This window comes from Capra hircus, chromosome 14 (genome assembly GCF_001704415.2).
Source record: "Capra hircus breed San Clemente chromosome 14, ASM170441v1, whole genome shotgun sequence".
NCBI lineage: Eukaryota > Metazoa > Chordata > Mammalia > Artiodactyla > Bovidae > Capra > Capra hircus.
In genome coordinates, this window is record NC_030821.1 from 77,799,364 (window position 1) to 77,824,754 (window position 25,391).

General features: G+C 54.0%; 1 protein-coding gene across 1 annotated transcript in view; it reads right to left on the reverse strand.

Annotated features, from left to right (window-relative positions):
- COL22A1 (collagen type XXII alpha 1 chain) overlaps positions 5,559-25,391 on the reverse strand; it is a 224,960-nt gene continuing 205,127 nt past the window's right edge. Inside the window, exons 52-64 of the mRNA XM_018058603.1 lie at positions 24,890-24,943; positions 22,189-22,233; positions 21,435-21,488; positions 20,065-20,118; positions 18,110-18,163; positions 16,383-16,454; positions 16,189-16,224; positions 15,155-15,199; positions 13,109-13,288; positions 11,470-11,536; positions 8,840-9,022; positions 6,703-6,780; positions 5,559-6,442 (exon numbers count right to left, since the gene is read on the reverse strand). Coding sequence (XP_017914092.1) covers positions 6,252-6,442; positions 6,703-6,780; positions 8,840-9,022; positions 11,470-11,536; positions 13,109-13,288; positions 15,155-15,199; positions 16,189-16,224; positions 16,383-16,454; positions 18,110-18,163; positions 20,065-20,118; positions 21,435-21,488; positions 22,189-22,233; positions 24,890-24,943 — 1,113 coding nt within the window. The 3' untranslated portion in view covers positions 5,559-6,251. The remainder of the gene's footprint in view (positions 6,443-6,702; positions 6,781-8,839; positions 9,023-11,469; positions 11,537-13,108; positions 13,289-15,154; positions 15,200-16,188; positions 16,225-16,382; positions 16,455-18,109; positions 18,164-20,064; positions 20,119-21,434; positions 21,489-22,188; positions 22,234-24,889; positions 24,944-25,391) is intronic.

The window sequence follows — 25,391 nt, forward strand, 5'->3', positions numbered from 1 at the left end:
ATGTCCACACCAGGATGCACCTGACCTGCTGCTGCCAGGAGACCTGGAGGAAGTCGCCATACCTCCCTAGTCCCCCTGTTCTCACCTATAAAACAAGGCTTGGGACACCTGCCCCGATGATGACTGTCAAAGGGAGCAAGGCTGCAGGCACATGGTGCGTGCCATCATTTTCAGATGATACTGATTTTTTTTTTTTTTATCGTGGAGTCTTCCATAATCTTTGCAGATTTCTCTTCCACAGTGCTGATAAGATTAAATTGTAAGGCTCTGCTTCTTGTATGTCTGTCTCCCTCTGTGTTGCCCAGAAATAGTGTCATGGAAATAATTACATACATACGATGAAATATAATTGCCTTAAATCTCTCCAGACTGCCACCTCCATCCATGAGATGGGCCTGTGTTCTTTCGACTTGCCATCCAAAGTGCCTGGCACCACATCTGCTGAGCATAAACAAGCCAGCATCCCTCTTGAGACAGGACACAGGTCCTCCAGCCTGGTTTCTGTCGTGTCCTTTGCCTGTAGGGTCCCCACACGCTCAGACCATTGGAGGGTCAGACGCGCCCTGAGTGGCAGCTGGCTGGCTTAATTCCTGCCAAGTTCTCCATTCTTCCCTCACTACGGGGAATATTCTGCAAGGGAATCAAGGTGAGACTGGGTCAGCCCACCACTCCAGTGTCTCCATGGCAACAGCCACAGTGCTGTTCCACACAAAGGATCTTGGTTAACAAAGTGCTCAGAGGTCACACCGCCAGGACATGGCCTCCTTGCCAGGGTGTCTTTCAGAACAGGGCTGGCCTCCTCGGCTCACTCCCTCTCCAAACATCAGTGTTGTAAGAGGTGAGGACAGGAGCTGCTGAAACGGGAAATCAGCCTAGCAGTCAGCAGTGTGAATCTGCCGCTGCTTCGTCTTATGCACCTTTCCAGGACTCCAGTGTCTTGACAAGAGAAACCTCCCTTACTCCACGCTCTCCCCCACCCTGCCCCGGGTGAACCTCCTAGCCAGATTTGTAGTTTGCCAATGGTTTTAATAACTTCCTGTATATAGGCACACACTTGGAACCCTGGCTTCATAAAATAGCACCACAAAAGAAACCTGAAGCTAGATGTTCCCAGCTGCAAAGGATAGGAGGGCTACAAAATGATAGCCCTGAAATAGCATCTCCCCAACCATATGCCGACGAGCCAGAAAGGCCACCTGCCTCCTTCTAGTAACTGAACAAGTGGCATCCCCCTTTCCCCCAGGGGAGTGTTCTTTTAAACATACGGCTGGAGTTCGCCTCTGCACAGAGCCAGGAGAAAGCAGTTCATCGTGAGAAAACACCAGGGCAAGAAGACAAGGTGGCCTGGGTCAAGGCTGCAGTTTCCAGCCCCCTGGATGCCTCCGTGTGGTCCTGCAGTGAGTTGGACACACAAGCTGCATGTGTGATTTGGGATAGTTGGGTTTGCAGTTCTGCCACTGTTTCTGAATTACCATGGGGAGACAGAGCCAAGCCCAGCCCCTCAGAGATGTGTTACAGGACAAATAGTCAGTGCAGTGGCTCAGTCGTGTCTAACTCTTTGCAACCCCATGGACTGCAGCACGCCAGGCCTCCCTGTCCATCACCAACTCCTGGAGCTTGCTCATACTCATGTCCATCAAGTTGGTGATGCCATCCAACCATCTCATCTTCTGTCATCCCCTTGTCCTCCCACCTTCAATCTTTTCCAGCATGAGGGTCTTTTCCAGTGAGTCAGTTCTTCACAACAGGTGGCCAAAGTACTGGAGTTTCAGCTTGAGCATCAGTCCTTCCAATGAATCTTCAGGACTGATTTCCTTTAGGATGGACTGGTTGGATCTAAACCTAGGGGAATATGCTTTGAAAACTAAGCCAAATATAAAGCAAATATTTGGTTTGAAAAGTTTCTCTACTTGGATTACTGTAAACAGATGAGCAAAGCGGACTCAATCACTCTCTTTGTTAAAAGCATTTATTTCTATATATTTATTTATTTGTCTGTGCTGTATCTTTTTGCAGCATACAAGAGCATAGTTGCAGCATGTGAGATCTCGTTGTTTTTTTTTTTTTTTTAAGTTGTGGCATATTGGATCTAGTTCCCTGACCAGGCATCTAACCCAGGGCCCCTGCATTGGGAGTGCAGAGTGTCAGCCCCTGGAAAGTGAAAGAAAGTGAAGTTGCTCAGTCGTGTCTGACTCTTTGCGACCCCATCAACTGTAGCCAACCACTGTAGCCACTGAACCACCAGGAAATCCCTCAATTGCTCTCGATGGAAGACAAAATGAGATGTTGTAAGGGACGGATTCATGTGCCCTGCTTTTAGGTGTTAACGCACCTTCTTGTCGGAGAAGGCAATGGCACCCCACTCCAGGACTCTTGCCTGGAGAATCCCATGGATGGAGGAGCCTGGTGGGCTGCAGTCCATGGGGTTGCAAAGAGTCAGACACGACTGAGCGACTTCACTTTCACTTTTCACTTTCATGCATTGGAGAAGGAAATGGCAACCCACTCCAGTGTTCTTGCCTGGAGAATCCCAGGGACGTGGGAGCCTAGTGGGCTGCCGTCTATGGGGTCGCACAGAGTCAGACATGACTGAAATGACTTAGCAGCAGCAGCACCTTCTTGTGGTCATCATTTCAAAACATACACCTATCAAATCATTCTGTTGCATACCTTACAATTATACCATTTTACATGTCAATCGTATCTTAATAAAGCTGCAAGAAAAAATGAGCCTCATAGACATCTTGTGAAGAAGTTGGACGCGTTAGTCGCTCAGTCGTGTCTGACCCTCTGCGACGCCATGTAGGGTAGCTCGCCAGGCTCCTCTATTTATGGAATTCTCCAGATAAGAATACGGAGTGGGTAGCCATTCCCATCTCCAGGGGATCTTCCTGACCCAGGAATCGAACCCAGGTTTCCTGCATTGCAGGCGGATTCTTTACCTTCTGAGCCACCAGGGAAGTACCCACCTCCACCCCCCGAAATCCTGCGAAGTCCTGTTAATTTCATTTCACAAAGGAGGAAATGGAAACATGGGCGATTCAATGATGCAGCTGACATCCCCAGGCTGGTACAGCTGCAGTGCCGAGGGGACCTTCTCACCTGGACCACAAGGGACCAGAAGTGAGGGTCACTGATTAACAGCTGACCAGGGGCAGATCTGCCCTGAAGCTGGGGCTGAACTCAATCCATGGATGTTCTTGCAAATCCTGGCTCCCAGAAGGGGAAAGTTGCTGATCAGGAAGCTGCCAACATGCCTCCAGTAACAGTCATGTTGTGCCCTGAGCAGAGGACAGAATGTTTCCAAGCTGAGACCAGTGTGGCTGAATCCACTCCTGCTTGCTGCCCACCTCTGGCTAGAAGAGAGGTGAGCTTTTATTACTGGTTCCACATAGGAGAAGCCCAGGTTCTGGGAGGTCTCTGGGAAGCCCCTGGTCTGTCATCATGTATCAAATATCTAAACGAGGCTAGATATTCAGATAACTGTTCCTTCTGGGGATCAGAACCAACTCTCCTGCACCTTCCTCAGGGCATTCCAAGAACAGACGCTCACGGAGATGGGTCCTTGGGCTGCAGCCATCAGCAGGCAGAAATTTGAGGGTTGGTTGGAAAACACCAGAGATAGCAGGCTGGGACCTAATTATCCGGACCACTTATTCACACACTCTGTCCCTTCCAAACACAGTGGAGCATCCTCAGACTCTGAGGAGGAAGCATCTCATCTTTGGAGGTCTTGAGATCTGACATCCCAGGTAGCTCAGTAGGTAAAGAATCCACCTGCAATGCAGGAGACGCAGGTTCTATCCCTGGGTTGGGAAGATCCCCTGGAGGAGGAAATGGCAACTCACTCCAGTATTCTTGCCTGGAGAATCCCATGGACGGAAGAGCCTGGCAGGCTACAGGCCATGGGGTCAAAAGGAGTCGGACACAACTGAGCAGCTGAACATGCACGTACGCACAAGATCTGGGACCAGTGCCCGCACCACGGCTCATGGCCCCAGGCAGGCCCCGTCTTGGAGACGAAAACTACGACCTGGGAGCCCACTGCGGTTTGTCCCGGCCCCTCGGGCCACGCGCTGTGGCGTCTGCTCTGTTGCCAGGTGGAAGCAGCTCGTGATAGCTCGTGTGAGGCCACATTGCCTGTGCACAGCAGGTATTGAAACAAAGGTCTGTTGGAAGTTCTCCTGACTCTGCTGGTGTGTCTACGATCTGGAACTTTCTGTCCCACCCTCCAAGCACCCGGGGTTTCTATCCATCTCAGTTTAGAACTAATGGAAGTGACTTCCTCTTCCCTCACTCACACGCTGGGGCTTCATCCACACGTTAGGTGACTCCGAAGCCAAAGGGCTCTCAGAGCTGCACCACAGGTGTGAGGCCAGGGTTCGGGTGTGAGGCCAGGGGTGCGGGTGTGAGGCCAGGTGCAGATGTGAGGTCGGGTGCATGTGTGAGACTGGCGGTGTGGGTGTGAGGCCAGGCATCTGGGTGTGAGGCCAGGGTTGTGGATATGGGGCCGGGTGCGGGTGTGAGGCTGGGTGTGGGTGTGGGGCGGGGTTCGGGTGTGAGGCCGGGTGCGGGTGTGAGGCCGGGGGCGGGTGTGAGGCCGGGGGCAGTGTGAGGCCGGGTGTGGGTGTGAGGCCAGGTGCGGGTGTGAGGCCAGGGGTTCGGGTGTGAGGCCAGGTGTGGGTGTGCGGACGGGTGCGGGTGTGAGGCCGGGTGTGGGTGTGCGGCCGGGTGCGGGTGTGAGGCCAGGCATCTGGGTGTGAGGCCAGGGTTGTGGATATGGGGCTGGGTGCGGGTGTGCGGCCGGGTGCGGGTGTTAGGTCAGGGTGGGGTCGTGGGGTGACTCCTACCGTGGTCTGCACTCTCACTGCACCGGCCCCAGGGTGGTAACAGGTGATGATGGATGATGGCGCCCATCACGATGGTGGTCCTCGGCCAGGGGGCTGGAATTGGCCCCCAAGCTGCCCCCAGACAGAGCTGCAGGCCTGGATCCTTCATGCCCACCCTCATCTGCTGTGAGCACGTGGGGAGGCCTGTCCCCCTGAAGCTGCAGGGTCCGCACCCCTAGGAGCTGCCCTGGCTCAGGGTCCAGGAAAGGGCCAGGTGACACACTCCTGCTCACACACACGCGCACGGAGCACATGGCCTGAACGGTGGCTGGTTCTGTGCCCCCCGGGAAAACGATGCTTCCCTGGCCTCAAGGGGCCCACATGGGGGCAGATGCTGGTGATAAGGAAGGAACCATTGCGGAAAGCAAAGGAAAAGGAAACTCAGATTTATTGAGCACCTGTTGAGCTGGGCGAGTCATTCACAAACATACACTCAACACCAGAAGCTGGAGACACATGCTTCCCGCCTCTGGCCAGCACCCCGGCCAACTGCCTGGCATCAGACACACGGGAGTGGTCTCTGGACCCTCTTATTTCAAAATGAAAGTGGGTGAAACCAACAGAGGGGCACGGAGGAGCCTATCCATGGCTCAGAAGCCAAGTGAACACACAGGGGCATCTTTTTCTGTGTCAGCTCCCACATTTTTGGTGCAGACGCTGCGAGATTCCAGGAAGTGGCCTCCAGCCGTGTGCAGTCTCCCTTCTGCAGGCTTGGGACCTGGAGGTGCTGAGCCGCTCCCAGAGGACAGACCTGCCCACTGCTGCGTGCACCCGCCATGCGGAGCAGAGGCTGCGCTTCGTGTCTGCACCTTCCTCCTCTTTCTGCTTCACTTACTTCTCCTGGGAAGCAGCGGCTGTCAGCTAATCTCTCCCTGGGCGACCTCTGGGCACAACCAAGAATAGAAGCCCATTGTCCTCATTTTCTTAAAGTTTCCTTTTGAGGAAAGAGGTAAGTTTGGCAAGTGTCCGGTCAGGGTTTCATAGCACCAAGAGTTTCCTTAGAATTGGCAGCTACACTTCAATCGGGGGCCATCAGGAGAACAAGAAATGTTCTCTGCCTCATGAATCAGGTTTCCCCAACTTCGGAGCAGAGGGGAAAAACTCAAAAAGCATTACCATATGAAATAACAATAATAATAAACAATAATAATATTATAATCTGACCGACCGGCAGCATCTGTTGGCTTTAATAATGTTGAGGTCTCTTAAGAAAAACAAGGCAAAAAAAAAAAAAACATGATAAAAGAAAGAAAGAAAAACAAAAACCACATGGCTGAAATGTCTCAAGACCTCTGGCTTCCCATCGGGCTGTGCGTTCAAGTTTCAGAAATCCACCAGCGTCTCCTGGCATTCCGGCATCTTCTAGGGGCCCTTCACGTTACTGGGTCGAGCAGCAGCAAGGCTGGCGAAGTAGGCACACTGCGAGGGGTCGCACTGGCCTGGGGGGCCGGGGGGGCCCGGGGGGCCGGGGTGTCCAGCCGGTCCTGTCTCTCCTTGAGGCCCGGGACTCCCGGGAAGTCCATCTTTAGCATAGCCGGGTTCCCCGGGCTGACCTGGACCAAGGAGCAAAAGAAAGAGACGGTGGGTCACCTTCCTTCCGGAGCACACACGAGCCCTGATGTCACTATTTTCATTCAGTAGCGAGCTGAGGATGCCTCAGGCTCAGAGCAAACACCCCACGGTCTGGGCGCCCTGCCTGGAGAGATGAGAATGGTCCCCGTGGACACCGTGCAGGCAGATGGCTGCTCTTCGCATCAGACACCCTGGGGCCTGGCCCCTCCCCTGCCCCAGACTCCAGCCCAGCCTCTCCCACCTGGGATCCCGGGGGGTCCCATCTCGCCTCGGAGGCCAACTCCAGGTGCGCCCGGGTCACCTTTGGCTCCTCGTTCACCTGGTGAGAAAAACACGCACTTCTGATCGCGGAGACTCACGATGGTGGTGGAGGGAGGGAGCCCACCAGGGAGGGAGCCCACTAGGGGCAAGGCCAGCACTGTGTCAGACGCCTCGCTCCTGTTCACACGCTCATTCATGCACACTCACAAGCACACACCTGCACTCAGAAATATGCCCATGTGAACACCAAAACAGACACCCCCTCCAAAACATTTGCTCAAACACACATATGTACACGTAAACATTCACTCAAGTGTGATAACTGCCCATTGACACAGGCACATATGTACATTTACACATATATTATACAAATATGCATACGTCATAAACACGTCAAACACAGACACCCAAACGTCCACACTCTCTCCTATACAAACACATATGTCCACACACACCCACTGACACAAGCCTACACGTCCCTGTGCTCGCAAAGCATTCCATCTGAGCCTCTGTCTAGGAGGGGCTGCGTGACAAACAGACCTGAGTATACGCAAGACGCAGCCCTACTCTCGAGAAGCGTGAATGCTAAGACAGACAACACAGGACACAAAGAACATTCTAATATGAAGCAGAATCAGGTACAAGTCTTAACCACCACAGGAATGTAAAACTCTAACATGTTCAGAAGAAAGAGGGTTCGTTCCCCCAGGAGGATATCTGAGACCAGGGAGGAGTTGGGGTTAATACTATACAAATTTGATTAAACTCTCAGCTTTTTTTTTCCCATCATTCCTTTTCTTTGATACGCTGTCTCCAGAATATCTCCCGTATGTAGTGTATAAGGTTTTCTTTTATAATCCACATGGAGATTCTGCCCACTCATGGAGATTTCAGGCCATTCTTATCTATTGTTACGGTTACTACATTTGGTCTGTCTTCTGTCACAGTATGACTTTTCTATGCTTTATGCTCTCTTATTGGCTTTTAGTTAGTATATTTTGTTTCATGAACCAACAGAAGACAGACTTGGATGCAAACTTTAAAAAAGTTCAGAAGGAGAAACATTACAAGGTGATGTTTCTCAGTGAACGAAGAATTAAGGGGGACTTTCTGAGCAGTGCAGTGGTTAGGACTCTGCACTTTCACTCCCTAGGGTGTGGGTTCAATAATCCCTGGTCGGGAAACTAAGATCCCAGGGTGCACCCCCGCCAAAAACGATTAAGGAATGGGAGGGTGAAGGAGGGAGACGTGGCAGCTGAGACGACAGCACTGTCTCTCCCCTCCCCCGTGCTTATTCCTCGCCGGACAGAAGGGGTGAACCGCCAGGCTGCTGAATTTGGGGCCAGGTCCTTCCCTGCCCTTCCACATCTGTCTGCCTGCAAAGACAATGCCTTCCTCCGTGCACGGGGCGCTGTTGACGGCGCCAGGCACTGTGCCGTGCAGGAGAGGCTCGCTGTGTCCAGCACAGCCACGTCCAGGTCAGGTACGTCCCTGAGGGCTGGAGAGCTGGCAGCCACGTCCAGCTTTAGCTCAAACCACTTTATTCCCATGGAACAGCGTTAGTTGCTCGGTCATGTCAGTCTTTGCAACCCCACGGACTGTTGCCTGCCAGGCTCCTCCGTCCATGGAGTTCTCCAGGCCAGGATACTGGAGTGGGTTGGCGTTCCCTTCTCCAGGGGATCTTCCCAACCCAGGGACCAAACCCTGGTCTCCTCCACTGCAGGCGGATTCTTTCCTGAGTCACCAGGGAAGCCCATGTACAGCGGGCATCTAATGCCTGTTTGCCTGGAGAGTAAATGCCTTATTCCTCAGTGACTTCTTGAAAGGGGAAAGAGGAGACATCCTGCGTACTCCCCGGACCATGGGCAGTGGAGACGGAGACCGGCCAAGATGGGAGGAGGAAACAGACTCGCTCCTTCTGGCAGAAGCATCATTTTGCAAAAACGTCAAGTATGAAACCCTCTTAGGCAGATGAAGAAACGGCACGACGTCAACACGCAGGGTGTTAGCAGGCTGCAGGGGCGGGGAACGGGCGGACTCCTGCATATTCAAAGGAGCATGTGCTGTGCACGCTGGGTCCTTCTCTACGAAGCACCTCTTCCCAGCTCCTCACTCACCTTTGGGACCTACGGGGCCAGAGGGTCCCTCCAGACCCCCCTGCCCTGGCCTTCCTGGCTCCCCCACGGGGCCTGCCCGACCTGGAAGTCCATCTTTTCCAGGAGGCCCTGGGGGTCCGGGTCTGCCTTGAGAGGACTTTGTGTGCGCAGAGGGCATCTGGGCCAGGAGGTAGGCGAGTTTGGCTGTGGAGTAAGAAAAACAGAGAGATGTTTCATGAAGAAGGGATAAAGGACCAAAGACGGACCGGCAGCACACTGCAAAGCTCGAGGCAGTAAGAGCTGGGAAACAGCAGCGACAGAGACACACCAAGAGCGCTGCAGGGCGAGTGTCCGTGTGGACGCTGCTCCGGAGCCAGGCGGCTGGGCTGGGGTCCCAGTGCCACCACTGCCAGCGGCGTGGCCCTGGGCAAGCCACCTGACCTCTCTTAGCCTTTGCTGCCTTTTCTGCAAAACGGGAGCAATGAAACAAGTCCAAACCCACTGGGCTGGTGGGAGGATACAGCCGATGAGACGAGGCATCGCGACAGCCCCGGCATGAGACCTAAGTGGCGCATGGATGTCGCTGCTCCCCTTGAGGCAGCAATGACAGCAGCAGCAGAAACTGTTGCAACTCTCAGGCTGGGGAAACTGAGGCCAGTGGGGGAGGCTGAGACTTCAGTGGCTTACACAGAGCAACTTAGGGACTTCTCCTAAGCGTGGAATTCCTTATCTATAAATGAAGGGCTGGATGTGATGTCATTAATGATCCTTAGGTGTGTGAAGATCGCAGGCTGATTCCAAACCCCAGAGGTCCAGCCGCTGGCCTCCACGCCTTCCTATTGCACTGGGAATACACAGCCCACCGGGGGCTCTTCATTTGTTTTCCAATCAGGCCAAGCCCTTCACCTGGCAGGGGGCGTGACCAGCCCAGAGAGGCAGTGCTGACGCCCTCCTGGGTCTCGGTGGTAAAACCGAAGCAGAGTCCGGTCTTCTGACAGCCTGGTGGGGGGCTCCCGGGCAGCACCTTCCCCACCCTCCCACATGAGGAAGTGGGAGGGGCATGAGCCGGAGACCCGGGCACACAGCTGCCGGGCTCACAGCCCGGACGCTCTCATCTTGAACGTCGAGCAGATGCTTCTGATGCTTCCTCCTCCCAAGATTGTTTAGAAGAAAGGACTCAGCTCAGCAGATGCTCCATCTGAACTCATTCAAAACAGGACATATCTCTGCCCAGGGGCGAGAAATTCCTCGTGTGCCCGACAAATCTAACACCCAGAAGAAAGGCTGTGGATGGGGATGCTTGCACCCGGGAGACCTCGGGACTGCCCTGCCCGGCGGGAGTCACCGTTCCAGCCTCTGGGATCCTTCCGTTCTTCACCCTCCTTACCACCAGCCCAGCTCTGTGCTGTCCTCTCCAGGGAACGGTCTCTGGTTCTCTTGGGCAGGGAGACGGACCATGCTCACTCGCCTGGACACCCCACAAGGGCAGTGAGAAAGTCATCGTGTTCAGTGCTGCGTCCACAGACCCAGTGCAGGGTCGCGAATGTGCCAGGAGGAAAACTTCACTGTCTGAGACCTGACCACGTGAATAAACATGCGCTTCCCCTTTGCCCACCCATGCCTGGGAATGATGGCGGGCTTCCGATCTTCCCTAGCCCAGAGGGGTCTGTGACTTTCTTCTCCTAACAGTTTCCAACACAGAGGGAAGGCAGAGGTGAGATGGGAGAGGATGCAGTGGCTAAGAGCCTGGACTCTGTAGCCCGGCTGCCAGCATGCAAACCCTGGTCAGACACTCACCAGCTCTGCAGTCTTGGGCAGGTTACTTAGCATCTCTGATTTGACCCTCATCCATGGCTCGAGAGCTCACAGAGGCTTCCTTATGCCAGTAAACACGTGTGGGTTCTGAGAACTCCACCTGATGTGGGGCTGGCCCTACACGCTGGTGCTATGACTATTACCTCCCCATCCCTCCCTTCCTGAGCACCTCTGTATGGGGCCCATGCAAGACTGGGATTTCACAGTAAATCCTATACAGGAGAATTACAAGGATTCTAGTTCCTTGAAAGCCCAGTGTGTCCCAGCTCCCATTAGGGTCTCCGCACATGCTGTGTCTAAGGTCTGGGGTCTGGTACTTGGTTTTAGCTCCCATGGCCCCTCCTCCAGGAAGCCTTCCCTCACCTGCTCCCCACCCTCTGAGCTATCTGAGGTACTTTCCCCTGTCTTCTTCCGTGTCCTCCATGTCACACTAAATACCGAAGTCACCTTGTCTGTCTCTGTCTCCTGTTCTGGGCTGAGTTCTACAAGAGCCATCGCAGGCCTGCCAGAGCTCCTCGTTGATTAGATAAACAACTGAAGGCACAGATAAGTGCTCATCGCAAGGCTGGTTCTACAGGTGGTGAGCTCCCCTTCCTGGAGGTAATCAAGCAGCCACAGCTCAAGCGTCCCCAAAGAGCGGCTCAGAGCGGGATCTGTGTCAGAAGAGGCTGGTGGGAGTCCGCAAGATGCACCTCTGTGCTGGCTTCTGCAGGAGCTGCCCAGAGGCTGCCTTTCCCGAGCCAGGCTGCAGAGGTTCCGAAGGAGGAGCAAACGGACTACCGCCCAGGCTCACACAGCATCTAAGACCCGATGCTGTGAAAAAGCCAGCGACTCACTTTCCAGCTGTTTCTCCAGTTCCTCTTGGATGAGCCGCCGCAGGACGTCCATGGATGGAGACTCGCCCTGGCAGGAGGGAGGGAAGGAGGAGTTACTCACCTTCCCAGGACTGCCTGCCTCCCAAGACCCAGAGCGCTCAGGAAACCAAGACGGCCATAGCCACGCAGACCGTAGCTCCCGAGTCCAATCCCTTTAACACCTAGAACCATCTCCCCACCCCCCGCCACGCAGGCAGTATCACTGCGTCTTGCATGGCGACCTGGATGCCTTTCTCCCTGAAGCCCTTGCTCCCTCTCCTTCCTGCACAAACCCCCTCCCCAGCCCTGGACCCGGGAGGCCTGGCTCTGAGTCTCTCTGGGCTGAAGTCCGCCAACCTGCAGGGCCAGCTCGCAGGCTGCCCCGCGCTATCTCGGGCTTGCTGTCCTCCCACTGGCCACTTGGCGGCTCTAGTGTCTGGCCTGCCCCACTGGCCCCACATGGTGTCTGCTCACACAAACGATGAGCGGTCAGTGGAGCAGAGCCCTGCCTCCAGGCCCCCACGGCGATATGCAGCTATTAGAGGGATCCGTGAGAGCAGACCTCATGCCATGCTGGGCTCCTCCCTGGTCGTCAGAGCCCTTCAGGGAGGTGTCCACTCCCAAGGGTGGAGGGGCTTACTGTGCTCATTGCTGCAGCCCCAGCATCGGGCTTACGGTCTTATTTCCCTTTTTTCCTTTCTGGCCAATGACCTTTCATCTTACTCCCAGAATTCTCATTACTACCCAGAGCAGCAGGACACCAGGCAAAGACTCAGTGGGTGGGGGCGCTCTGGAAGCCCACTGAGTCCGCCAGCACCCACACCTGGCTGAGGGACAGCACCTGGCTGCCCGGCCTCTCCAGGGGGGTGAAATCCAGGCTGACTGCAGAGCCCCGCAGGGACAGGGCCAGAGCCTCAGAGCAGGCAGGCCACAGGAGGGGCCCCTGAGGACCACGCAGGCTGCAGAGCCGGGGTGGGGAGGTCACATGGGCCTGGCAACCAGCCCCCAGGGACCGGCCCACCAAGCTCTCCCCGACACACTACAGCCAGCCTGTCCCTGTGTTGCAAGACTGTGTCAAGTTAAGAGCTCGGCCACAAGAAATACTGTGTTCAGAGAAAAAACAAACTGCTCTCAACAAGCTTTTCCTTTTGGGAAAAGCTAGACCCACAGGGAAGACCAAGCACCCCAGACAGCAGACAGGAGGGAGACTAGAGCTGGGCTCCGGATGGACGGGGAGGGAGCCATCCCCATGGGGAAGCTCAGGTCACTGGGAGCCTCTGCATCTTCATGACTGCCTGCTGCATGGAGTCCTGGGCAAAGAGCATCACCACCCAGGAGTGAAGCCTGGACCACGGGGACAGAGGGACTCTATCCTCAAGCCCTTCATAAGCCATGTGCATCATTTCACTTAACCATCACAGCCAGCCTGTTGGGAGAGAGGCATCCTCGTCCCTTTTGGGAGGGATGGGAGGGCAGGCTCACAGAGGACAAGCAGGGGTCAGCCCTGGCTCACACAGGTCACCAGTACCTGTAACCTGGCCCCTCTGGAGCCCACACACCTCTCTGGCTTCCCCTGAGACCCCAAGGAGCCTCAAGTTTGAGGCATTGCCCGCACGCTTACCCTTAACCCTGGAAATCCTGGCTGGCCCGGAGGCCCTGGGGGACCGGCTGGCCCATTCTCCCCAGGTGGCCCCTGGGGGCCCATGAGGCCTGTGTGACCCTTGTGGCCTGGGATGCCAGGGTCACCAGGCTGGCCCTTTCCACCGGGAGGGCCTTTGTCACCTTTGATGCCAGGATCTCCCTAGAGGAGGCAAGAAGAGCGTCGGTGAGCAAAGGCTTAGAAGGCACCCCCAGGCCGGACGTGCCCCAGGCTGCAGGAGGGACCCCCGGCCCCATGTCCTCAGTCCGGGAGAGGAGACTTCAGTCCTACAGGCCCGTGACACCACGCTGGCACAGACAGGACTCGGGGCCCAGACGGACAAAGCTGCACCCTGATGTCACACAGGAGGTCTGCAGGGGATGAGACGCCGACTTTGACTTTCAGATCCCAGTCTCGTCTCCTCCCAGCAGAGAAGGCCAGCGCGGTGATGAAACCAGCTGCCACATACATGCTTATGTGGAAAAGCGTAAAGAGCGGTGGAGAAAGTCTGATAGGTTCTGGGGGTTTACATAAAAGCTACATGCATATTTACACGTGCACACCCACCTGGTTCTGAGCGCAAGGGTTCCAAAAAGATACAAGCAAGTATATAGTGACAGCCCCAAGAAAAGCGTGCTGGATAGGCACCTAGTCTACACTCCATTCACTTGTTTTTTTTTTTCAATTTATATTGTTTAACTGTATCACTTTTCAACAGAAACAGTAAGAACAGAGAGGTAAAAAATGAATGCACCAGATGTGAGGAGGGTCTACTAAATTTCTCCCACGTGATGGGTTTTATGGGGGCGCTGTCATCCGTGGGTGGTCTCCAGTGTGGGGATCTGGAAGGGTCCCTTTCATGCATCTCAGTGCCAAGGCCTGTGGTACAGCGTTTCCTATTTATTCCACGTCTCTACATCCGTCTGCGGTGAGAGGACCTGTCCCATATTTCAAATGTTCCAGAGTGGAAGGTGTGAGGAGCCTGACCGCTGTCTGGCAACCTTCCACGAAACCACTTAATGGGGGAAGGCAACTTCCTTTATTGACTGGGTATTAGAGAAGCTTCTATTGATTAAGTATTAGAGAAGGTTCATGGTCTGAATTCCCCGGCTCCCAACCGAAACTCCAGCATGTGGCAGCTCCGGCCAGCTCCTGGCTGGTAGGACCCTCACTGTCTTTGTGGCCACAGCCCCAGCCCCTGGGTCCATCCTCAGAGGCCAACAACCATGAGAATCACAGTCACTGGGAAGGAGAAGGGTGAGAGATCGAGGTGGGGTGAGAATCCCTGACCTCTCGGCTTCCATTTCTCTCTGGTCTGCGGGGGAAACCAGTCCACACCTGTCCAACTTGCAAGGAAAGCAGAGATAAACTCTTTGTGGGACCACGGAAAAAAACCTAGGGCGGGTATGGGGTGGCAGTGCCTTCTGTGTCAGGCAGCAGCGGGACCCTGTGATGGCCAGCCACGTGGAGGACTGTTTAATTTCTCTGGAGGAACAGCGGTTGTTATGGGTGAAAGAACGCCCCCTCCCCCCACCAGTGTTTCTTCCAAAACAGAATTGATTTTTTACCCTGCTGGGTTTTTCTTTTTTTTTTTTTGGAGGAATGCAATGTAAAGAAAAGCTTTCTGAGCACAGCGCCAAGACGATTCATTATGGGAAAATCTGTTCCCTTGTCACCTCCAGGGACAAAGCTGGTTCTTGGCAAATTGGCACTTTGGGCTCCAAGCATGTCATGCACAGGCTTTCGCACACGGGGAGGAGACGGGGAGATTTGTCAAAGTCTGGGCGTGCTTGCCTCTGAATGTGTAATTGCAATGATTTTACTCCTTAAAATAACAACCATGAAAACCACAACAAAACCCCAACAAGGGGAAAAACCTCCTGCTGTGGGCTCATGACTTTTGCAGGGGGAAAGAGAACAGGGAAGCCCCCGCAAGCTGCTCCCCGGGTGGGCAGCTTCCTAAAGCCCTGGACACAGGCCCCTTGCCCCCGGGAAGGTCGCCTGCACGTGACCACGTGTCCCACTCACCCTTTCTCCTCTGAGTCCTGGCTCTCCTGGCTTCCCAGGCGCCCCCTGCAATGAAAGCAAAGGAGGGCAGTTACTTCACCAGGGGCATCTCATCTCTTCTTAGTCCTTGCTGCCTGTGGAGGACAGGGGGTCCTCCAAGAGTCCTGCTCTTGCCTGGTCATAACCCCTCTCTTATGCACCCATCACCCTTGCCTGGCAGTTCCTGAAACATGCCACATTTTCTCCCCAGTGCTTCACATGTGCCAAGCGATCTTTTCCAAAAGCCTTTACCTGTCTCCCCTACCCCTTCTCACCCCTGCCCCTGCTCATCCTGACCAGGGCCGGAGCTTCTCTGCTGATGGAGCGAGGGGAGGACAGAGCTGCGGCTTGAGCTGGAAACTGACATCATGCTGCTGGGTGGGGAAGGACCATGGGGAGCAAAGCTGGACATAAGAAATCAGTTAGGAGGTCCCTGCAAATGCCCAGGTGAGAGATGACGATGGTCCCAGTCAGGTCTCTTAGTGGCAGAGATGGAGAGAGCTGGACAGAGCTGAGAGGTACTGGGGAGTCAGAACGGACACGTCTTGTCAATAAACAGAACTTGCTGATGGACTGGGTGCAGAGAGCGATAAGTGAGAGATGTATCAAGATGGGACCCCAGGACTGGCTCCCATGCAGAGTGAAAACACAGACTTTTGTTGAGAAAGCACTAGGGGGACCTCCCTGGTGGTCTAGTGGCTAAGACGCTGAGCTCCCAATGCTGAGGTCTTGGGTTTGATACCTGGTCAGGGAACTGGATGCCACATGCTGCAGCTACGGAATCAAAGATCCCACGTGCTGTAACTAAGGCTAGGTCAGCCAGATAAACAAATATTTAAAAATAAAATGAAAGAAGGCGCTCGGATTTCAGGACAGTGACGGCAGAATACAGCATCTAGTGTGGGCGCCCTGCTAAGCCGAAGGGCCCCGTGAGACAGCTCGCACCACCCGCCGATGAGGTGGCCCCGTGTCTCCCACAGGAAAGGGTCCCAGGAGAACAGGGGTGCGGCACTTGCCTCCTTGCCTGGGACTCCTTTCTCGCCTGGCTCCCCCTACAACACAGAACAAGTATCAGTTAGCTGCACAGCTGCATCAGCACGTTGCACTTAACACGAGTGCCTTTAAAACAGACACTTTCGCTCGAGTCGTCTCGAGCAACGACAATAATCAAGGGTCCCGCCAAGGAGATCCCGACAGGGTCCATGCTCACCTGAGGCCCCCGAGGACCCAGGAAGCCCGGGAGCCCTGGGCTGCCGTTTTCTCCTTTGGTTCCCTTCTGGCCCTGCGGAGGGAAAAAGGGGCAGTCACTCTTTAAGGTCAAGGGCCAACTCAAGAAGGTTCAGAAATCTCGTAGCCCTCTGTACTCTGCAGGCCTGGCATGTGAACAAAAGAAAAGACAACCCTTTTCCTGGAAGGGAAGGGCGGGGTTAGGGAGAGAAGCTGTGCTGAGAATCCCACCCAAGGGCGGCGGACAGGAGGAGAATTTCCTGTGAATAGTCAACGGCCTTCCCATGCAAAGCAACAGAAACACAAAGGGACAAACATTTAACAAAACACCTTGATGGGTGTGGGGTTCCCTGGTGGCTCGGTCAGTATAGAACCCGACTGCCAAGCGGGAGATGCAGGCTCGATCCCTGGGTCGGGAAGATCCTCTGGAGAAGGAAATGGCAACCCCCTGCAGTATTTTTGCCTGGGAAAAATCCCATGGACAGAGGAGCCTGGTGGGCTACAGTCCATGGGGTCCTAAGAATCAGACACAACTCAGTTACGAAGCCACCACGCTCGACAGGTATGGGGCCCCTCTAAGTGACCTCCCGGGAAAGGCGGAGTTCCTCTTCCCAATCGGTCAGCGATTCTCATAGTTTGGCTCACTTTTGGGGGCAAATTGTGTGGGAATCCTTCAGCTCCAACCTTTCTGGGAAGCCACCAAGTGCGGGTGAGCCCTTCTGCAGCCAGCTCTGCGCTGGGGGTGGATCAGCCTCGTGACACAATCCTTCCTGTCTGAGGTGTCTCAGCATGGGTGACAAGACTCCCGCGATGGTTCCTACACGGCTGTCCCTGGTCCAACAGGAAGACGGGGCTCTACAGGGCGCCCAGGTGCCCGGTCTGCCTGGGAATGATGGCTCTCCCAAGAGGCAGGATTTGCAGTGCTACCACCAGGAGGGTTCCTGGCAAACCAGGATGGGCTGCTCACCCTGATTTCCACAGTGACAATGGTCAGCCGGCCAGATGGGTCTGCCCATTGCCCCATGCAATTACTGCTTGAGCACCAAACTATGAGGATGGCCATCTCAAGAGGGTTGCCAATTTTAGCTAATAAATCTACTGTAAGGCTGGGGTGGGAGTGGAAAGGCGTTGACTTATCCAACCCTAGGCATCATCAAAGACCTGTCTTCTCCACCATGTCTCACCATCTACCAGACCTGAACCCTAAATCCTGAATCCATTATCCAGGGATCAGGACACTGCTCAAGGGCCCCCTTTTTCTACTCCCTGCCCATTGTTCCTTCTTGCTCTCCCCTTTTCCCACCTCCCAACCAGCAGGAGGATCCTCTTCAGCCAACTCTGAGTTACATTCAGCCCCACAGGGCAAGATGCCTACCTTCTCTCATATGTGAAGGGTCGTGGGCCTGACCCTGTCCTTCCATCCTCTTAAGGCATCAAACAACTAACTCGCGCTCTTATTATACGTTTAAAAAATTCTTTAATAGTTCCTCCCCGCCACTGGATGCCTATGGTTGTAGACCACAGAGTTAAGCACGTAATCACATGAAAGAGGTCCTTTCTGGAGCCTCTTGCCTCCAGCCTATTCCCACCATCCAAATACCATGTTTCCCCACTGAGGCTTCTGGGAACAGAGACCAGACAGGGTGATGTAAGCCTCACACCCTTCCAAAGCTTGCCCTGATTGCACCGCAGCCAAGGGACAGTACTCACGGGGCTTCCTGGGGTGCCAGGCTCTCCCGGTGATCCAGGCGATCCACTCTTACCCTGATGGAAGAAACAGCAGTAAGGGTTCTGCCAGGATGCTCTGCCGGGGCATCACAGGGCAGGACATGGGGACGGAGACTGCTGGACGCGAAGGGCTGGTCTCACATGAGCCGTGACTCGGACTAGCGTGGCTCCACGTCCTGACTTAGAGGCTGCTTATCAACCCTACGGGGCTTCCCTGGTGGCTCAGATGGTAAAGAATCTGCCCGCAGTGCAGGAGACCCACGTTCGATCCCTGGGCTGGGAAGATCCCCTGGAGAAGGGAATGTCTACCCACTCCAGGATTCTTGCCTGGAGAATCCCACGGATAGAGGAGCCTGGGAGGGTTACAGTATGGAGCTTGGGGTAGCTAACTCATAATAAATGATAAATACTTAAATGAGTTCACGTGCATGAAAAATCCTGGGCTGGTGACTGCTGCCGGGAGCACAGGCATGGTAAATCATCGCAACACATCTGCTGACTTATCCATTCATCCTCCCACTCAGATGCTGACTTTAAGGAACAAACAAAAGTGCTCACATCCCTGGAGGCCTGGTCTCAGCTGGGGATGCGTGCTCCTGCCTTTATGCCCTCCCCCTTCTCTGTGAGGGGCACCGCTGACTGCGTGGGTAGAGGTATCAGATAACACAGCAGGTGCAGCATCAGTGGCTACTGGATGGAAGGCCCCCGCACTCCAGATTCCAGGACAGACTCACAACCGTAACATGCTCTAACTTGATGGGCATTTTGTGCCCAAAACTCAGGGACATTCCCCCCTGTTGCCAATCCATAGGCTGAAGTCCTAATCCCCAGTGTGCCAGAATTTGGCCTGATTCAGAAATATGGTCACTGCATATGTAATTAATTAAGGTGAGGTCACACAGGAATGGGGTGGGCCCCTAATCCAATATGACTGCTGTCTTCATAAAAAGGGGACATTTGGACCAGACAAATGTCACAGGGAGAAAACCATGTGAAGATGGAGGCAGAGGCTGGGGTGATGCTTCTAGAAGCCAAGGAATGTCAGAGGCTGCTTGCAAACCACCAGAGGTTCAGAGAGCCTTGAGTGACTCTCCCTCACAGCCTCGGAAGGAAGCAACTCCAGTGGCACCTTGACCTTGGACTCCCAGGTCACAGGACGCAGAGATGATGAGTGTCCCAGGTTTCTAGCCTCCATAACTGAGGGGTAATACACTTCTGTTCTTGAGCCACTGTGCTTTCGGTCCTTTCGCTACGGCAGCCCCAGTGAATGAATGCAGAGCACACTCAAACCCCAGGATTCCTAAAGCTGGCTCATGACTCGGGGTTGGGGGCTGTTATAGCGCCCCAGCCATGCCAAGTGGCACCGTTTTAGTAACTGGATTGTGGGTAGGTGGTCCCAGACAAGAGCCTGGGGAGTGTGTGCTGGGCCACAGGGTGGGCTTAGGGCAGCGGCTATTTACCAACTGCTAAGACATTTTGAGGGCTTCCCTCATAGCTCAGTTGGTAAAGAATCCGCCTGCAATGCAGGAGACCTGGGTTTGATCCTTGGGTTGGGAAGATTCCCTGGAGAAGGGACAGGCGACTCCCTTCAGTATTCTGTATGGAGAGTTCCACACAGTCCATGGGGTCACAAAGAGTCGGACACGACTGAGTGATTTTCACTTCACTTCAAGACGTTTTGAAATGAGGTGGTTGGAGGGCATCACCCACTTAATGGACATGAGTTTGAGCAAACTCCAGTAGAAAGTGAAGGACAGGGAAGCCTGGCGTGCGGCAGTCCATGGGGTCGCAAAGAGCTGGACACAACTGAACAACAACAGAGACATTTTGTCATTTTTTAGTGCCACACAGGGCTGTACCAGGATGAACCAACCAAATGTCACCATGGTAACAGGCCTGCAAAGCATGGAGCAGATCGGCCTCAAGGCAAAACTCACCGGCAGGCCCCTCAGTCCTTGGGGACCCTGTGGCCCTGTAGGTCCTGTGTCACCCTGGAACAGAGAGAGGTCACGTCACCCCAGAGTCGCTGCATGAAAATGGTGGGAGCAGACTCCCCCCAGGTGCCCTAGAGACCCAACAAATGATGCCCAACGTGTCTCATCACCAATCACCAGCTGTTTCATGGGCACAGCTCACCTCCTGCAGGTAAGTCCTCATTTGTACACTTGCTGACTTAATTTACTTGCGTAGACCTGGCCCACCTGGACCCATTGGGATCTCGGGGGCTCCACTTGGGAGCCAAAGGACGTGACAGGGAAGAGAACTTTCCTTGGCGTCCCATTTCTGAGTTGCTGGTCAGCCACCTGTGGCCACTCCTGCCTCAGTCTCCACAGTAAGAAAAATGCCATTGGAAGGTCTACAGAAACTTCCAGGTGCCAAGCAGCGGGGATTCGCCACTGCCTCCCACACGGTCTTTCCGGCAGCCTCCTAACCAGGGTATAAGTCTCCTCATATTATAAATGAAAAGGACAGAAGCTTGGCCATGCTCCTAAAGAAATTACACTGTACGACATCCTAAAAAAATTGGCAGTTTTACATGAAAAGAGAGAGCTGAGCGGGAGGTAGGCAGGCACTCGCACCAAGAGCAGGCCTCCAGAGCCTGTCCCCACTGCACCCTGAACTGCTGGGCGAGCCGAACCCTCCACCCCCTGCCAAGGGGCTTCCCTTACGCCCTCCGCTACAAACTGGAGTGAGAGGGGTCAGTGAGCCCAGGATTCTCAACCTGCCTTTCAGCACCGAGAGGCACCCTTGGGGACAGGACAGGGGCGAGGCCTCGCTCCAGTCAACGCAGCTGCCCTGCTTTGATCTGCCTGCAGGGCCCCCATGTGCCAGACGGGTGGGTTTGTGGAACGGATCCCACTGCTAAGGAAAAGCACAAGAAGAGCTAGACCCTTTCCAGCTCCAGCGTCTCACGACCACAGATCAGCCGAGACGACAATGTACATTGAGAGCCAGGGTGGGGGGACACGTCACCAGGGCTTAAAGCCAGGTCCTGAAGGGCGCCAGGGGCTGGGCACGGGGCCACCTGGGACCTCAGGACCGCGAGCCATGCTCCTGACCAAGCACTCACGTCCAGAGGCCGAGCCGCGTCCACACGTGTTGGACGGCCCTGCGGGGAGGGCTCAGGCGGCCCGCAGTGCCAGCAGGTGAGACGTCGCCCAGAGATTCTCAGAACCCACCTGTGACTCCCTCCATCGTGGTACCCACTCCCCTGCGCAGGCTCTAAGCGTCTCCTGGTCCTTGTCTAAACTCTCTACACCCCTCCGCCCACAGGCCCAGCTGGGCCCCACCAGACACCCACACTCACGTCTTTTCCTGGTGACCCTTCCCGGCCAGGGGGCCCTGTGGCGCCAGGCTCTCCCTAGGAGAAGCAGAAACACAACAGCTGCTGTTAGGGAGAGAAATGCGCAACGCCAGTGTCTCAGCCGCCATTCCTTGGAGCACGGGGGAGAAAGACCAGGAGGACCGCCCAACCGAAAGCATCCCCGGGTCCTCGCCCCCAGGTGGAGTCTGCAGTGCCCCCAGGGCCAGCTGCGAGCCTTCTGCGCTGCGGGGAAGCTCCAGCTGACAGATCAGGCAAACCGCTGGGGGTTCCGCCTCCCCACGAGCCGACCCGCTGGCCCCTCGCTGCACCTCGGCTTCCTCCTCGCTGTACAGAGCAGCGGGCCTCACTGGGGTTCCCCCCAGGGATCCCTCTGTTTGGGGCACTCGGAAGAGACAGAGCAAGGTGGAGCACAGAAAGACAGGGCCCGGGGTTTCCCAGCTGGGATAAGCTGAAGGTGTCCACACACGAGCTCTGGGACCTCAGGAAAACCACCCCCAACCTCCAGCCGGCAGTGACCTGACTCTAGGCTGACCTGGTCAAACTGGTTGGACATCAGTGTGAGGCCCCCGGGAGAAATGTCTAGAAACACAACCAGGGAGGGACGATGCTTCCAATGGCTGCCACTGTCCTCTCTCGGGACACAGCTCTGCCTGTCCCTCCAGGGCCCAGGAGCCTTGTGTCTAGAAGCGCCCACTCGGGTGCATGGGGACCACCTGACGGCGACATGTCCACTTACCCGGGGGCCAGGGGGGCCAGAGTCGCCTGTGTGTCCCTTGAAGCCCTAGAAGAGAAAGGATGATGTTATCCCACCAGGGAGCAGGCTGGTAACGCAGGACCAGGCAGACTCCAGGGGGTCGAGAGGAGCAGGAGGAGGCAGCAAGCCCCCGCCAGGTATGTGCAGGGGGTCTTCTCAACCTGGGGATCGAACCCGGGTCTCCTGCATTGCAGGCGGACTCTTTACCGTCTGAGCCCCCAGGGAAGCCCTTATCTCCTTTAATCTCCTGTTTTCAAGAGCAAGTGAAGGCCCTTCTGGGGAGAATACCAGCCCTCAGGCTCAGCCACTAGAAGAGAGCTCCGACCTGCAGGCCCCGCTGTTGCGTGGTTGTGGCTGTCATCCTGGAAATGTGTTCTCTGTCCACTCCTCCCCACTCAATGGACAAGGATGATGGCCTCTGGAGGGAGGCTGTGAGGGTCACTCCCCAGGCTGTGGGGCGGTGCAGTACAAAGGGGAGCTTGAGACTCCGGGAGGCGCCAGGGAGAGGAAGACGCACTCCCTCAGTTTTGACTCCAGATTCAACCCTGTGACCTCAGAGAAGTCAGCTGACCCCCTGGAGTCCTAACATCACCATCTAAGGACTGAGGATAATAAAAACACACACCTGGCAGAGTCTGCAGGACTGATCGGCAGAAAGGGGTGTTCTATGCAGGTGTCGTGACGGAGCAGGGCTGACTTTGGAGCCAGGTCAGAAAATGAACCTGGTCTGTTGCCCTGCTCTCTAGCTGTGGGCCTTGGGAGTTTTCCTTCTCTTTCTTGGGATTCAGTGTCTGTATCTATCTAGTGAGGGTGAGCCCACGTCTGCAGGGCTGCTGCTCAGGACTGAGAAAGAGGCACAGTGCTCTCCACTGTTCAAGATGGGCCAGTTCCCTTTCCTTGGGTCGCAGGATATTCTTCCAAGACACTCGAGTCCCGAATCCAGCCATGCTCGGAGCCAGGGACCCTGGTTGTTCTCCTCCCAACAATCATAGACAAAAGCACCAAGTAAAGGAAGCCGCACGCAACATACCTGGCACATGGCTGGGAAATTCCTTTAGTACTCACAACCACCCTGCAAAAGTGGGAACTGCTCTGATGCCCATTTCATAGAAGAAGAAACAGGTTCAGAAAGGTCCTCTGACCCAGGTCACAGAGTTGTTAAATGGCAAAGCGGAAGCTGAGCCCAGGTCTGTCTCTGTCAAAGCTTTCACGTCTCTAATTCACACAGTGCCAGCCAGAGGAGGCGGGTCTTTCATCACCTGCCTGGGTCTCTAACCTCTATCCCTGCATTGAAGCAGGACTCCTTACAGCTCTCAGTTGAGAGATGGGCCTTGCCCCAGCACAGTTCTCAGCAAATGGATCTTCTTGGTTGAAAAAAAAACAAACAAACAAACCAAGAAACCCCTCCCTCCAATAAACCAGTGGTGGTAGTGGCGGCAGATTAGTCTGAGTCGTGTCCAACTCTTTGGGACCCCATGGACTGTAGCCGGCAGGCTCCTCTGTTCATGAGATTTCCCAGGGCAAGAATACTGGAGTGGATTGCCACTTCCTTCTCCACCAATAAGCCAGTAACAACCTTAAAAAAAAAAATCCTAATTCTGTGTCTTAATCCTCCAGAGAGGTGATATTCTGCAGTCTTAGGTTTCTTCTCCTGGTGCAATCAGGTGAAAAGCAGGGAGATTTAGGAAGAAGGAAAGTGCTTTTTTGTGTTTTATCTCCTTATTGAATACTAGCCAGGTAAGTTATTGATTTTTTTTTTTTTAACAGAGAAGCAAATTAAGAAAGTAGAACTAGCATTTTCTTCTCCTACTTCTTGCCAGTAGGTGATTTCTGGCAATCTTATATCTGGCAAAATTATATCTAGATAATTGGATTTTAAGATTTTCATTAAAAATCACATTTTCCCAAAAGAAAATCTAAGGAACTGTGTAAACAACTTTGAAACTATAAAGAAGTAAAGCATTTAGCAAAAAACAAGAAACAACCCAGGAACCCTAAAATACACAGAGTTCATTTTTGTAGAAAAGGTATCTTTGTTTATGTGTATAATAAATAGCTCAGCAGCTAGATATAGATTTAAATATATAAATGATAGATATATATTCAGATACATAAATGTTGGGTTTCATACATAGAAGACTAAAACTCATACTAGAATATTAACAGAGCATTACTTCCATGTTGTAGAATTATGTTAACTCAATTTTCTTCTTTATAACATTACTTTTCTTATTCTTTTTATGACCATCATCATTTGTTATCGTTATGCAGTGAAAATGAGTTACACTTCTAATTGGAAAAAAATACTTTAGCTGTGGAAAGGTTTCAGAATGAAAATTAAGACTCATTTTTAGGGTCTGTCATCCAGAGAAAGCCTATTAAAAATATAATAAACAGGATAAGAACAAAGGCAACTTAGAATAACAACATTGTGACAATGGTTGCAAGGGGGGAAAATACATTTTATAGCAATGGCATAGGAAGTGACTGGATTTACTGCAGGTAAGTACCCATGTCTTGGAAGGAAGGTACTTCTGGAATCCATGGCTGGGCGGTCTCAAAGAACCAGACCCACAGTGTCACAGGCAGCTGGCTGGTGGCTTTATTCTATGTGGACAACACACTCACATACACACACACACACACACACACACACACACACACTCTCACACTAAGCACTTACAGGGGGACCGCGGGCACCCTCTGGTCCTGGCAGACCCGGCTCTCCTGTTTTGCCCTGAGGATAAAGAAGAAAAGAAACATCTGAGGACAGTATTTTCAGGATCTTCCTATTCTTGGTTGCCCAGGCTTCACATCACATTTCCGCCAGCCAGTCTCTGCGCCTGCCAACCCTACCCTCCAGCACCATGGTCCATATTAGTCCATACAGAACAGCACTGTGTAGTCCAGCCTATTAGACTCTTGGTTTCCCTGGGATGGCGCTGGTTACACAAGGTTCATCTCTGAGACCCATTCACAGTTGCCCCTATTTAATTCTCTGGATTTTCTGGTGTGGATGAGAAATTAGGTAGACACCCAAGCCAGAAGTAGCTTTATGTCACTCACAAAACCACCGCAAGGCAGCTACTAACAACTGCATCTTACAGAAGGGGACACTGAGGCTCAAAGTTAGTTTCACTGAGTTAATAAGCAGCAGAGCCAGACTGAATCCCAGAGACACCTGA